The sequence below is a fragment of the Salmo salar genome, chromosome 27 (assembly GCF_965601325.2).
Source record: "Salmo salar chromosome 27, fSalSal1, whole genome shotgun sequence".
Lineage (NCBI taxonomy): Eukaryota > Metazoa > Chordata > Actinopteri > Salmoniformes > Salmonidae > Salmo > Salmo salar.
Genome location: NC_138317.1, coordinates 10,281,896 through 10,294,660, shown reverse-complemented (window position 1 = coordinate 10,294,660; position 12,765 = coordinate 10,281,896). Strand labels below are relative to the sequence as shown.

At 42.1% G+C, this 12,765-nt stretch overlaps 1 protein-coding gene and 1 non-coding gene across 2 annotated transcripts; one reads left to right on the top strand and one right to left on the bottom strand.

Moving 5' to 3' along the window:
* Nucleotides 1-165: 165 nt before the first annotated feature.
* Nucleotides 166-12,752, bottom strand: LOC106588452 (germ cell-specific gene 1-like protein). The gene is made up of 6 exons (XM_082969988.1): nt 8,410-12,752; nt 7,370-7,564; nt 6,322-6,369; nt 4,113-4,271; nt 3,836-3,947; nt 166-2,333 (listed from the first exon to the last, which is right to left on the bottom strand). Exons 1-6 carry the CDS (start codon nt 8,603-8,605, stop codon nt 1,922-1,924), a joined length of 1,122 nt encoding a protein of 373 aa, XP_082826114.1. The 5' UTR covers nt 8,606-12,752; the 3' UTR covers nt 166-1,921.
* trnae-uuc (transfer RNA glutamic acid (anticodon UUC)) lies at nt 11,263-11,342 on the top strand. The gene has a single exon. It is a non-coding gene; the product is annotated as a tRNA-Glu (tRNA).
* Nucleotides 12,753-12,765: the final 13 nt, after the last annotated feature.

Sequence of the window (12,765 nt, the reverse complement as noted above, 5' to 3'; positions counted from 1 at the left end):
ATCAATCCATCCTTCCCTAGTTCCACCCGCTCTTTCTTTTCTTTCAAACAAGGGCTTTATTGTCATGGGAAACATATGTTAACATTACCAAAGCAAGTGAAGTAGATAATAAACAAAAGTTCAAATGCCGTATTATGTCTACAGTGTTGTAACGATGTGCAAATAGTTAAAGTACAAAAGGGAAAATAAATAAACATAAATATGGGTAGTATTTCCAATGGTGTTTGTTCTTCACTGGTTGCTCTTTTCTTGTGGCAACAGGTCACAAATCTTACTGCTGTGACAGCACACTTTGGTATTTCACCCAGTAGATATGGGAGGTTATCAAAATTGGGGTTGTTTCGAATTCTTTGTGGATCTGTGTAATCTGAGGGAAATATGTGTCTAATATGGTCATACATTTGGCAGGAGGTTAGGAAGTGCAGCTCCGTTTCCACCTCATTTTGTGGGCAGTGTGCACACAGCCTGTCTTCTCTTGAGAGCCAGGTCTGCCTATGGCGGCCTTTCTCAATAGCAAGGCTATGATCACTGAGTATGTACATAGTCAAAGTGGTCAGGTATTCTGCCACTGTGTACTCTCTGTTTAGGGCCAAATAGCATTATAGCATGCTCTGTTTTGTTCATTCTTTCCAATGTGTCAAGTAATTATATTTTTGTTTTCTCATGATTTGGTTGGGTCTAATTGTGTTGCTGTCGTGGGGCTCTGTGGGGTCTGTTTGTGTTTGTGAACAGAGCCCCAGGACCAGCTTGCTTAGGGGACTCTTCTCCAGGTTCATCTCTCTGTAGGTGATGGCTTTGTTATGGAAGGTTTGGGAATCGCTTCCTTTTAGGTGGCTGTAGAATTTAACGGCTCTTTTATGGATTTTGATCATTAGCGGGTATCGGCCTAATTCTGCTCTGCATGAATTATTTGGTGTTTTACCTTGTCCATAAAGGATATTTTTGCTGAATTCTGCATGCAGAGTCTCAATTTGGTGTTTGTCCCATTTTGTGAATTCTTGGTTGGTGAGCGGACCCCAGACCTCAACTATAAAGGGCAATGGGTTCTATAACTGATTCAAGTATTTTTAGCCAGATCCTAATTGGTATGTCAAATTTTATGTTCCATTTGATGGCATAGAAGGCCCTTCTTGCCTTGTCTCTCAGCTCGTTCACAGCTTTGTGGAAGTTACCTGTGGTGCTGATGTTTAGGCCGAGGTATATATAGTTTCTTTGTGTGCTCTAGGGCAACGGTGTCTAGATGGAATTTGTATTTGTGGTCCTGGCGACTGGACCATTTTTGGATCAGCATTATTTTTGTCCTACTGAGATCTACTGTCAGGGCCCAGGTCTGACAGAATCTGTACAGAAGAGTTCTGGGGAGATAATTTACATAATCTTCTGCATTTGAAACCATCTGTCTTAACATCCAAAGCTCTGTGTTTTGTTTATGTAATCTTTGACTCAATCTTCATTTAACTACAAGATAAAATCATCTATTTTTGGACGTCAACTGGAGATATTGAGACAGTTGTCCCAACAGACAATTCCCAGGATCGGTCCAGTCCATGTAGAAGAACTGACATGACATGAAAACTGACATGATGGACAGTTACTATCCATATCAGGATAGTAATAACAGGGTTAACATAAATGCATAGAATAAAAGTGAGATATATTATACATGTTAAATGTGGCCAATGCCAGGCATTTCTTAGTGATTGTCTATATTGAGCTCTACCCAGACAATACATATCACTCTCTGTGCTTGGTTTTACAGAGCTTTAGCTACTCAGATTTAATGCATGGATGGAGGTACTGAAATAATTATCACTGCAATGACTGAAATCAAGAGCAGTCCATTTCACAGTTAAAAAAAGAAAAGAAGAAAAAAAGTTTCAGATGGCCAGAACCTCTTTTTAACGCCTCCTCCTCCCTTCCCTCAGCACCTCTCACAGTCCTCTCTCTCCATCTCCTCCCCCTCTTCCCTGTCTAGGGCGTCCTCAATCTCGTCCATCTCCCTCTCGCAGTCCTCGCACCCCTCTGTCCCACAGCCACCAGCCATCACCACCAGCCCTCTGGGGTCTGGAACCCCCGGGCCCACCAGCGGCCCCCTTCCCTCACACATGGGGTCGACCAACGCCCCCTGATGGCAGTGCTGGAGCAGGCTGCTGACTGAGTAGATGCCCCCGGCCGCCTGCAACACCTCGTCATAGGAGGGTGCCTGGATGGCCGCCCGGGCCTCCTCCAGACGAACGCGGGCGCGGTGCTTCATCTCGATCAGCGTCTTGGTGTAGGAGTTGAGGGTGAAGACAGCCGCCGCCATGCAGCAGCTGAAGGAGATCCAGGCCAGACTGGAGGTAAAAGAGAGGGCCGTAGTGGTCATTGGTTATAGATAGGCTGTAAATATGGCCTAGGAAGTTTAAAAGATGCTAATATCGGGTACATACTGTACAGTCGGGTCCGGAATTAATGGATCCCTTGATAAATACAATTATTTTATACTAATACAATTGAGCAGAGAAAAATATTTTGTTTAACAAGTAATGAAACAAATATATTGTTTTCAATACTCCAGCACCCTCCCCTTTTTCTAAAATGTTTTATGAGATTGGAGAAGACCATTCCTCCATACAGGATCTTTCCAGATCCTTGATATCCTTTGTCTGTACAGTACAACTGGACTTCCCTCTTCAATTCAAACCACACATTTTCAATGCGGTTCAAGTCCAGAAACTGAGATGGCTATTGCAAAATGTTGATTATGTGGTCAATTAGCCATTTCTTTGTGGATTTCGATGTGTGCTTGGGATAATTGTCTTGCTGGAAGGTTCACTTGCGGCCAAGATTCAGCCTCCTGGCAGAGGCAATCAGGTTTTTGGTTAAAATGCCCTGGTACTTGGTAAAGTTCATGATGCCGTTGACCTTAATACAAGGGCCCCAGGACCAGTGGAAGCAAAATAGCCCCATAACATCAAAGATCCACCACCATATTTTACAGTGGGGATGAGGTATTTTCTGCATGCATTGTTTTTCGAAGGCCAAACCCACCATTGGTGTGCATGGTCAAAGAGCTCTATTTTAATGTCATCTGACCACAGCACCTACTGGAGTTTGCTAAATGCCATTGGCACTTGGATTGGAACCGGTGCTGTGGTCAAACGACACGAAAACAAAGGTCTTTGGCCACGCACACCAGCTCACATCAAAATCCACAAAGAAAAGGTTCCTTGACCACAAAATCATAATTTCGCAATGGCCATCTCAGTCTCTTGATTTAAACCTCATTGAAAACCTGTGGTTTGAATTGAAGAGGGCAGTCCATAAGCACAGACGAAGGATATCAAGGATCTGGAAAGATTCTGTATGGAGGAATGGTCTAAGATCCCTCCCAACGTGTTCTCCAATATCATAAAACATTTTAGAAAAAGGCTCAGTGTCCTTATCCTCACAAGGGGAGGATGCTGGAGTATTGAAAACAGGGGATCCAATCATTTTGACCCCTACGTTTTTGAGATTTTTACTAGTTGTTAAACAACATCTCTTTCTCTGAGAAATTGTGTTAGTATAAAATAATATAAATGATTAAAAAATATATATAATAGCATACAATATAGATCAGTATTTGTATTATTTCCTTTATACACGCTTTTTTGCTCATCATTATCAAGTGATCCAATCATTCTGGACCCACTGTTTTCCATTGGTTAGTGGTTAGAAAATGGAGACAGTGCCTAGACAAACAAACCAAACCATTGCAGGATTGCAGTCTCAATGTCCAAAGACTGCTTTCAGGGTAAGGGAACAAATAAGCAATTTTGTAATTTGGGCGAACTATGCCTAAGGAGATACTTACGCAAATGACCAGCCGTAGTCCCAGGTTTGTGGTCTCCAATCTTTTGGCCCAATGCTCACAGTCAACTGGAACACTGTGGTGTACATCATATGAGCCACCATTCCCATCAGACCTGAGAGAGAAAAGGTATTTGCTGACAATCTCCTATTTTATTTGACTAACATCGAATAATCAATGCTTTCTTTACCTTTTTGAATATTTTTACAGAGTACTCAAAAGCCTTGGCATGTATCATGTTGGTGATAAGAGAAAGTTCTGCTCATCGTGGCTGTCTCACCTGAAAGGACAGTGCATATAGCGGCAAAGGCGTTGATCTTAAGAGCGTACATCTCCTTCCGGGCACAGAGACACAGCACCTCCACCCACATGAGGAGAAAGCCCATGGCCAACAGGCCTATGTACGTGAACTCTGATACTACTGACAGCCACAGCACCCCTGTCAGAGAGAGAGAGAGAGAGAGAGAGAGCGAAAGAGTGAGGAAGAGAGAGAGAAAACGGGAAAATGAAGATTGGACAGAGGTAGAGAGATAAAATGTTGGCATACAGTCCTTATTTGCAATTTAACGTTGCAGTATTAGCTGTACCTACAGTATACAGTTGAAGTTTAAATTTAATGTTGCCGTATTAGCTGTACCTACAGTATACAGTTGAAGTCGGAAGTTTACATACACTTAGGTTGGAGTTATTAAAACTCATTTTCAACAACTCCACAAATTTATTGTTAACAAACTACAGTTTTGGCAATTTTTCCAACAATTGTTTACAGACAGATTATTTCACTTATAATTCACTGTAACACAATTCCAGTGGGTCCGAAGTTTACATACACTCAATTAGTATTGTATGTACAGTTGAAGTCGGAAGTTTACATACACCTTAGCCAAATACATTTAAACTCAGCTTTTCACAATTCCTGACATTTAATCCTAGTAACAATTCCCTGTCTTAGGTCAGTTAGGATCACCACTTTATTTTAAGAATGTGAAATGTCAGAATAATAGTAGAGAGAAGGATTTATTTCAGCTTTTATTTCTTTCATCACATTCCCAGTGGGTCAGAAGTTTACATACACTCAATTAGTATTTGGTAGCATTGCCTTTAAACTGTTTAACTTGGGTCAAACGTTTCGGGTAGCCTTCCACAAGCTTCCCACAGTAAGTTGGGTGAATTTTGGTCCATTCCTCCTGACAGAGCTGGTGTAACTGAGTCAGGTTTGTAGGCCTCCTTGCTCGCAAATGCTTTTTCAGTACCGCCCACAAATGTTCAATAGGATTGAGGTCAGGGCTTTGTGATGGCCACTCCAATACCTTGACTGTGTTATCCTTAAACATTTTGACACATCTTTGTAAGTATGCTTGGGGTCATTGTCCATTTGGAAGACCCAAGACTGATGTCTTGAGATGTTGCTTTAATATATCCACATAATTTTCCTGCCTCATGATGCCATCTATTTTGTGAAGTGCACAAGTCCCTCCTGCAGCAAAGCACCCCCACAACATGATGCTGCCACCCCCGTGTTTCACAGTTAGGATGGTGTTCTTCGGCTTGCAAACCTCCCCCTTTTTCCTCCAAACATATTGATGGTCATTATGGCCAAACAGTTCTATTTTTATTTCATCAGACCAGAGGACATTTCTCCAAAAAGTACAATCTTTGTCCACATGTGCAGTTGCAAACCGTAGTCTGGCTTTTTTTCTGGCGGTTTTGGAGCAGTGGCTTCTTCCTTGCTGAGCGGCCTTTCAGGTTATGTCAATATAGGACTAATTTTGCTGTGGATATAAGATACTTTTGTACCTGTTTCCTCCAGCATCTTCACGAGGTCCCTTGCTGTTGTTCTGGGATTGATTTGCACTTTTCGCACCAAAGTACGTTCATCTCTAGGAGACAGAACGCGTCTCCTTCCTGAGCGGTATGACGGCTACGTGGTCCCATGGTGTTTATACTTGCGTACTATTGTTTGTACAGATGAATGTGGTACCTTCAGGCGTTTGGAAATTGCTCCCAAGGATGAACCAGACTTGTGGAGGTCTACAATTTTTTTCCTGAGGTATTGGCTGATTTCTTTTGATTTTCCTAAGATGTCAAGCAAAGAGGCACTGAGTTTGAAGGTAGGCCTTGAAATACATCCACAGGTACACCTCCAATTGACTCAAAGTGATGTCATTTAGCATATCAGAAGCTTCTAAAGCCATGACATCATTTTATGGAATTTTCCAAGCTGTTTAAAGGCACAGTCAACTTAGTGGATGTAAACTTCTGACCCACTGGAATTGTGATACAGTGAATTATAAGTGAAATAATCTGTCTGTAAACAATTGTTGGAAAAATTACTTGTGTCATGCACAAAGTAGATGTCCTAACCGACTTGCCAAAACTATAGTTTGTTAACAAGAAATTTGTGGGGTGGTTGAAAAACAAGTTTTAATGACTCCAACCTAAGTGTATGTAAACTTCCAACTTCAACTGTACTTTCAATGAGCACAAACCTTGTGTCTCCCCTGGAGTCAATTCAATGAAGCTTCGGCACTTCTCCTCTATAAGACAAATAGAATGTGATTAGTTATAAATCCAACTTAAGTCAGTATATTCACATGTATCTTTTAGGGCCTTGTCAAGAAAATGGACGTACTGATTTAATAAGAGATCCCTTGAGTGGCTGTTCGGAGATCTTAAGACAGTGCTCCATTTGGCACGGGAAATCTGAAGGGGACACTTTCTGTAGTAAAATAAGCCACATTGAGAAGAGAGAGAGAAATCCACCAGATGTTTTCTATCTAGGGTCAAGACCAAAGCTCTAACTCTCCTCTCTCTACAATGATCTAGCAAATTATTCCTGAGGTGATATGGGAAGATATTCCTTTAAGTTAGCCTTCACTGACTCTTGACTTTACATCACTGACATTAAAGACGATTCAATTATTAACAAAGCACCCGCTTGTGATTATTTACCTCTACATAGCCTCGGCTGATTAGGGACAATCCCAGATCAGTGGATGAGTATGGTGTTAAAGCAACCAGTCTTGCACAATGGTAATTGCTGATAGATATATCGACGTTATAGTGCATTCTAATCACTAGTGTCCAGTGATTATTAGGGTTCCACAAGGCTCAGTCCTAGGTCCGACCCTAAGACTGGACTCGATGAAGGTTCTGTAGATCAACAGCCTAAAACAAGATCTATCTCCTGTTTTATTCACTGTTCCAATGAAGTTCTCTGTGTCAAACAATTACTGGCTAAGGCTAGGGATTCATTTATATTTACATTTTACATTTTAGTCATTTAGAAGACGCTCTTATCCAGAGAGACTTACAATTAGTGCATGCATTCCTTATAGCTAGGTGAGACAACCACATATCACATACTGTATCACAGTCGTAGCAAGTACATTCATTGAGGAGATTGGATCTTACAGTACAAGGACCAGGCATCATTAGGTTCTTGGGATGAAGGCTACTTAACCCCTCTTTCTATAAGTGTAAAGCATATTCAAACAATGGTCTGGATAAAGACCCAATGTTTAGCCAAATGCTCACCCTCATTGTGTGCCTCACAGGACAACCAGAAACCTGTGTGGAAGTAGCGCAGCATGTACTTGTCCTCGCCCGTCTCCCAGATGTAGTGCACTGCGTTGGCGAGGGCCTTTTTCCGAAGCCTCGCCTGCTCTTCGTTTTCCTGGGGCGACAAGGTGACGTTGTTTGCCGGCTTCTTAGGGTCCAGAGTGGGACTCTCTGAGGAAAAGAGAGGGTAAGGGGGTAGTTGGGACAGGAATGGTTGGACAGTTTTAGGCGAGATCTACAGTACCAGTTGGAAAAGCATTCCGGGTGAAGCTGCTTCTTGAGAGAATGCCAAGAAACTGAAATATAACATATATTTAGATTTGTTTAACACTTTATCGGTTACTACATGATTCCATGTGTTATTTCATAGTTGTGAATAGTAAAAATGAAGAAAAAAACTTAAATGAGTAGGTGTCCAAACTTTTGACTGGTACTGTATGTGTCTAGTCTACACACCGTATTAATGTTGTTCTACAATAAACTCCAGAAACACACATCTTCCAGCCATGTTCCTCAAAGGCATAACAAGACCATCATTTAATATTCGTCAGGCACAGAGGTCAAAAGTGCTCCCTAGTGTCAATGGAATGAAGGGGCAACAATCTACAGCAAAATCTGTCAGAAATCACCGCTCTTGACGTAATCTCCCTTATGTAGAAAAATTGCACATTACATGGCAATAGGCTTAGACAACGATGTAATCCAGATAGTCAACAAAGTTTGAGATTACATAGATACATTGGACTATGTGGACTATGTCAACAGACCTCTGGTTGCCTTCTGTTGATACACAGTAGATTGCTCAGAGAGCGATTGCGAAAAAGGGATAGGTAGACTTTTTGCTAAGGGTTTCCCTGACAAATCTAAAAAGTAATAATTGTCAGTTTCAGGACTCATGTTCAAGGGTTGGTTCAACAGGGGTGAGTCCACAAGTATAGAGTGAGGGGAAACAAATCGTTAGGTACTGGGCTCCACATTCGTTCTTGCACAGGTGAATAGGGGAATTAGTTCCCTACCTGTTGTGTAGGGCTGGCTGTTGTTCTGCCCGCAGTTCTTCAACTTGACCGGGGAGAGGCAGAGGGGCTTGACAACCTTGTGGGTCCCCTCGCACCAGTACGAGGTGCAAAAGGCCAGAATGGACAGTGCCAGGGCCAGCGAAGTCAGGGACAAAGAGAGCAGGGAGCGGTTGCATCGTGACATGTTCTCCAGCATGGTGGATTATGGGAGTGGGGCGAGGGCCACTGCGAGAAGAAATAATGCCCCTCCAATAGAGAGACAGAGAGGTGGGAGACAGGCAGGAAAGAGAAGCGAGAGACGGGGTGTCTCAAGAGGAGCTTGAGGCGAAGGATGGTGAAACAGGGTGAGGGTGCTGGCTAGAGGATGGACGCAGGGATGACAGAGGACCGAGGAGAGACCAGCTAGAGCGAGGGCATTGACAATGATGAGGAGGGAACTGTGGGGGAACTCAATGACACGGCAGAATGAGGGGAATGGAATGGAGAGATATAGAGTGGAGAAATGGGAGTGGGGAGGGGGATTGACAGAGGGATGGCTTCAATTTCACCACGTTTGATACAACCCCTAATCCTTCTCTCCTGTCTCCTTTTTCTCAGGACATATTCTGTTCTTCCCGCACATCTCGACTTTCTTAGGCAGACAGTGATTCAATGTAAGGATTAGTCCAATCTCTCAGCCTACCTCTCTATTAGCCTGTAATCCTCATTCATCTGTGTTAATCTCCCTGTACTAGGTGAATCTTGGTAATCCCACTTGATATCACGATCGTAACGTCTGTCCAACCATCTATAGAGCAAGACAAATCATTTGCATTAGTATTGGGAGGAGTAATTCATGGACAACAATCTACAGCAAAATCCGTCAGAAATCACTGTTCATGATGTAGCCTCCCTTATGTAGAAACATTTCATATTACATGGCAATAGGCTTAGACAACGACGTAATCCATATAGTCAGCAAAGTTTGAGATTACATACATAAATTGGACTATGTCGACTATGTCAACAGACCATGATAATCCTCGTCATCATTGTCATCGTCAACATCATATCATCGTCACGGCAATCTTTATCATCATCTTCATCACAATCATCCACACAATCGTCATCATCATCACATCATGTCATGCGGATGAGGGCTAGCTAACCTCTAGCCTCTGTCATGGTCTACTCCAACGAGTCCTCTCGATATTCCTCCACCCTTGACACGCTGATCCAGCTGTGGTCCCTCGATAACGACTTGTGATGATTAATGAGCAAATCAACGCAGTCTTTGAACTGAGGCAATCAGGCAGAGAGCTTTTCATCTTTAGATTTGGGAAGAACAAATTGAATGAATGAATTTTTCTTACATTTGACATTTTTCGTCTGAATGCTACATCCCGTGTTTCCAGCTTCATGACATGGAATTGACATGTGTTCGCTGTTATACAGTCGTTTCCTGGAAGAGGAACGCTTCAATTTCACCACATTTTATACAACACCTAATCCTTCTCTCCTGTCTCCTTTTTCTCAGGACATACTCTGTTCTTCCCGCGCATCTCGGCTTTCTTAGGAAGATTGTGATTTGATGTAATGATTAGTCTAATCTCTCAATCTACCTCTCTGTTGGTCCGTAATCTGTGTTAATCTCCCTGTACTCGGTAAATATGGGCAATACCACTTGACCTCACGATCGTAACGTCTGTCCAACCATCTATAGAGCAAGACAAATAATTTGGATTAGTATTGGGAGGAGTAATTAAGGGGCAACAAATTACAGAAAAATCTGTCATAAATCACTGTTCACTGTAATCTCTTTTAAGTAGAAACATTTCATATTACATGGCAATAGGTTTAGACAACGATGTAATCCATATAGTAAGCAAAGTTTGAGATTACATACATACTTTGGACTATGTCAACAGACCACGATCAACATCGTTGACGATCACCATCGTCATCATCATCACAGCAATCTTTATCATCATCTTCATCGTCACAATCTTATGCATCGTCACAATCCCAATCACCCACACAATCATCATCCTGTCATCGTGGTCATCCTCATAGTCTTTATCCTTATCTTCATAATCACAGTCTTTGGCATCATCACAATCATCATCATCATCATACTATACGGATGGTTTAATGTACTGGTCTGATGTCTGTTTCATTTCCATGAATCATTATTGGTCACCTTAGAGAATAGTTGTCACGACTTCTGCCGAAGTCGATGCCTCTCCTTGTTCGGGTAGGGTTCGGCGGTCGACGTCACCGGTCTTCTAGCCATCGCCGATCCATTTGTCATTTTCCATTTGTTTTCCCACACACCTGGTTTTCATTTCCCAATTACTGGTCATGTATTTAACCCTCTGTTTAACCCTCTGTTTAACCCCCCATGTCTTTGTGTGTGATTGTTATTTTGTTCAGGTCGGAATGTTCCGGCTGGTTTGTACCGGGTGCTGTTTATCACCCATGCTTTGTGGCAACCGTTCTTTTTGCACCTTGTAAATTGTTTACTTTGTGCTGTCGAGTAAAGTGTGTTGTTTCCCTCATCTCTGCTCTCCTGCGCCTGACTTTATACACCAGCTACACCCACCAACCTGACAATAGACATTGAAAGATCAATCCATCTGTGTTGATATGGTCTTTATGTAGAATAGCAATCTGACGAAGATGGCAGAATCACAGATGTGATGTTTGTATATTTTTTATTTCATCTGGAAACATCTGCATACATTACCACTATACACTCAGACAAAAAAGTGCTATCTAGAAGCTAAAATGGTTCTTCAGTTGTCCGCATAGGAGAACCCTTTGAAGAACCCCTTTTCGTTCCATGTAGGACCCTTTCCACAGAGAACCAAAAAAGGTTCTCCCTGGGTGGCTCAGTTGGTAAAGCATGGCACTTTCAATGCCAGGGTCGTGGGTTTGATTCCCATAGGGGACCAGTACAAAACAAAATGAAAAATGTATGCACTCTATAAGAGCGTATACTAGTTTACAAAAATGTAACCAAAAAGGGTTCTCCTATGAGGGCAGCCGAAGAACCTTATTGGCATTTTTCTAAGAGTGTATAGCTGTGTTGTTGCCAGATTTGTTTGTCAATTGCAGCACAAAATAATGATGGAGATGATTCCTCGTGACAGTAAGACCAGGAGTTAGTCAGACTGCTCCCTAGTGACACCCATATTAGGCATTTTCAAGTTCATCCAGAAAAGTAAGGCATTTCATTTATCCCATCATGATACCAAAATATTCCAACATTTGGAATATCCTTCAAACTTGGTCAATTTACTCCCGAAATATCAAATTACAAGCCCTTCAATTTTCCAATTGTTTAAATCTGTCAGCTTTTCAACAATTTCTTTTTTCAAACTGTCAATCAATCTGTCCTTTCGAAGAGTCTCATACATATAAACTCCAGATACTCTGACACTATTTTATTGCTTCACTCGAAACTGTAAAAGATTTGGGGCAGTCTAGGGACTGCATCAATTTAACGGGTAAACCAAAGAAAATCTCCTATCCCCATTGTCCTGCAATATGATTAAATATGACAGCCGGCACACAATCACACACGCAGTATCATTTTTCCTTCCCATGTAATTCAGATGGTGCTACAGCACATATGAAGCTGTAGAAAACTAGCTCCCCAAGATAAAAGCTACTTTCCACACTTCCTGCGGGATACTTGTAGGCTATCGTAGGTAGATAGGTTTCATTTCTTGTAATACCTGTGCCTAGATATGATTTCCAATTGCCGTACGCATTGTATTTTCTCTACGTGCTGCATATCGGCGGGCTTTCCATTGAGTCCTTGTCCACCCGTTAGGTTGTACAATGCATGCATGAAAGTTACCGAACAGATGTTTGTGAATGAACGAAGCTCAAAAAAATCACATTGGAATGAAAGAAAACAACTTACCATATAAGGCCTTCAAAGACATCGACCCTCTACACTCCTTCGTCCTCTCTACCATATTCACTTCCTTCGCTTTTTCTCCCTCACTCTCACGCTCGTCTTTCTTGGGTGAGTTTCTAACACAAATACACCCAGATTTGACTTAATCCTCAAGCACCCATCTGTTACTTTCTCTCTCTTTGCACCCTATCTCTATCCATCCATCCCTCACATTCTCTCTCTCTCCCTCCCTCTCCGACCATTTCTTCCACTCCACTTTAGGCAAATCCATGATCATACTTTCTAGTTCACTACGTAATGATTAAGGTTATGGCTTTAGACGTGAACCCACGGTGTCATTTGTTGTACTCTACTGGTGTGCTGTACTGCTCTGACCCCTCTGATTACACAAGATTTCACACAATCTGTTCCCCTCCGGGGAATCCCCATCGTGACCCGGATGACGAGTC

Coding starts and splice junctions, on each gene's coding strand:
- LOC106588452 (XM_082969988.1), bottom strand. CDS start 8,605: ATGCTGGAGAACATGTCACGATGCAACCGCTCCCTGCTCTCTTTGTCC. Junction 7,565..8,409: donor CAGCCAGCCCTACACAACAG/GTAGGGAACTAA, acceptor TCTTTTCCTCAG/AGAGTCCCACTCTGGACCCT. Junction 2,334..3,835: donor GACTACGGCTGGTCATTTGC/GTAAGTATCTCC, acceptor TTTTACCTCCAG/TCTGGCCTGGATCTCCTTCA.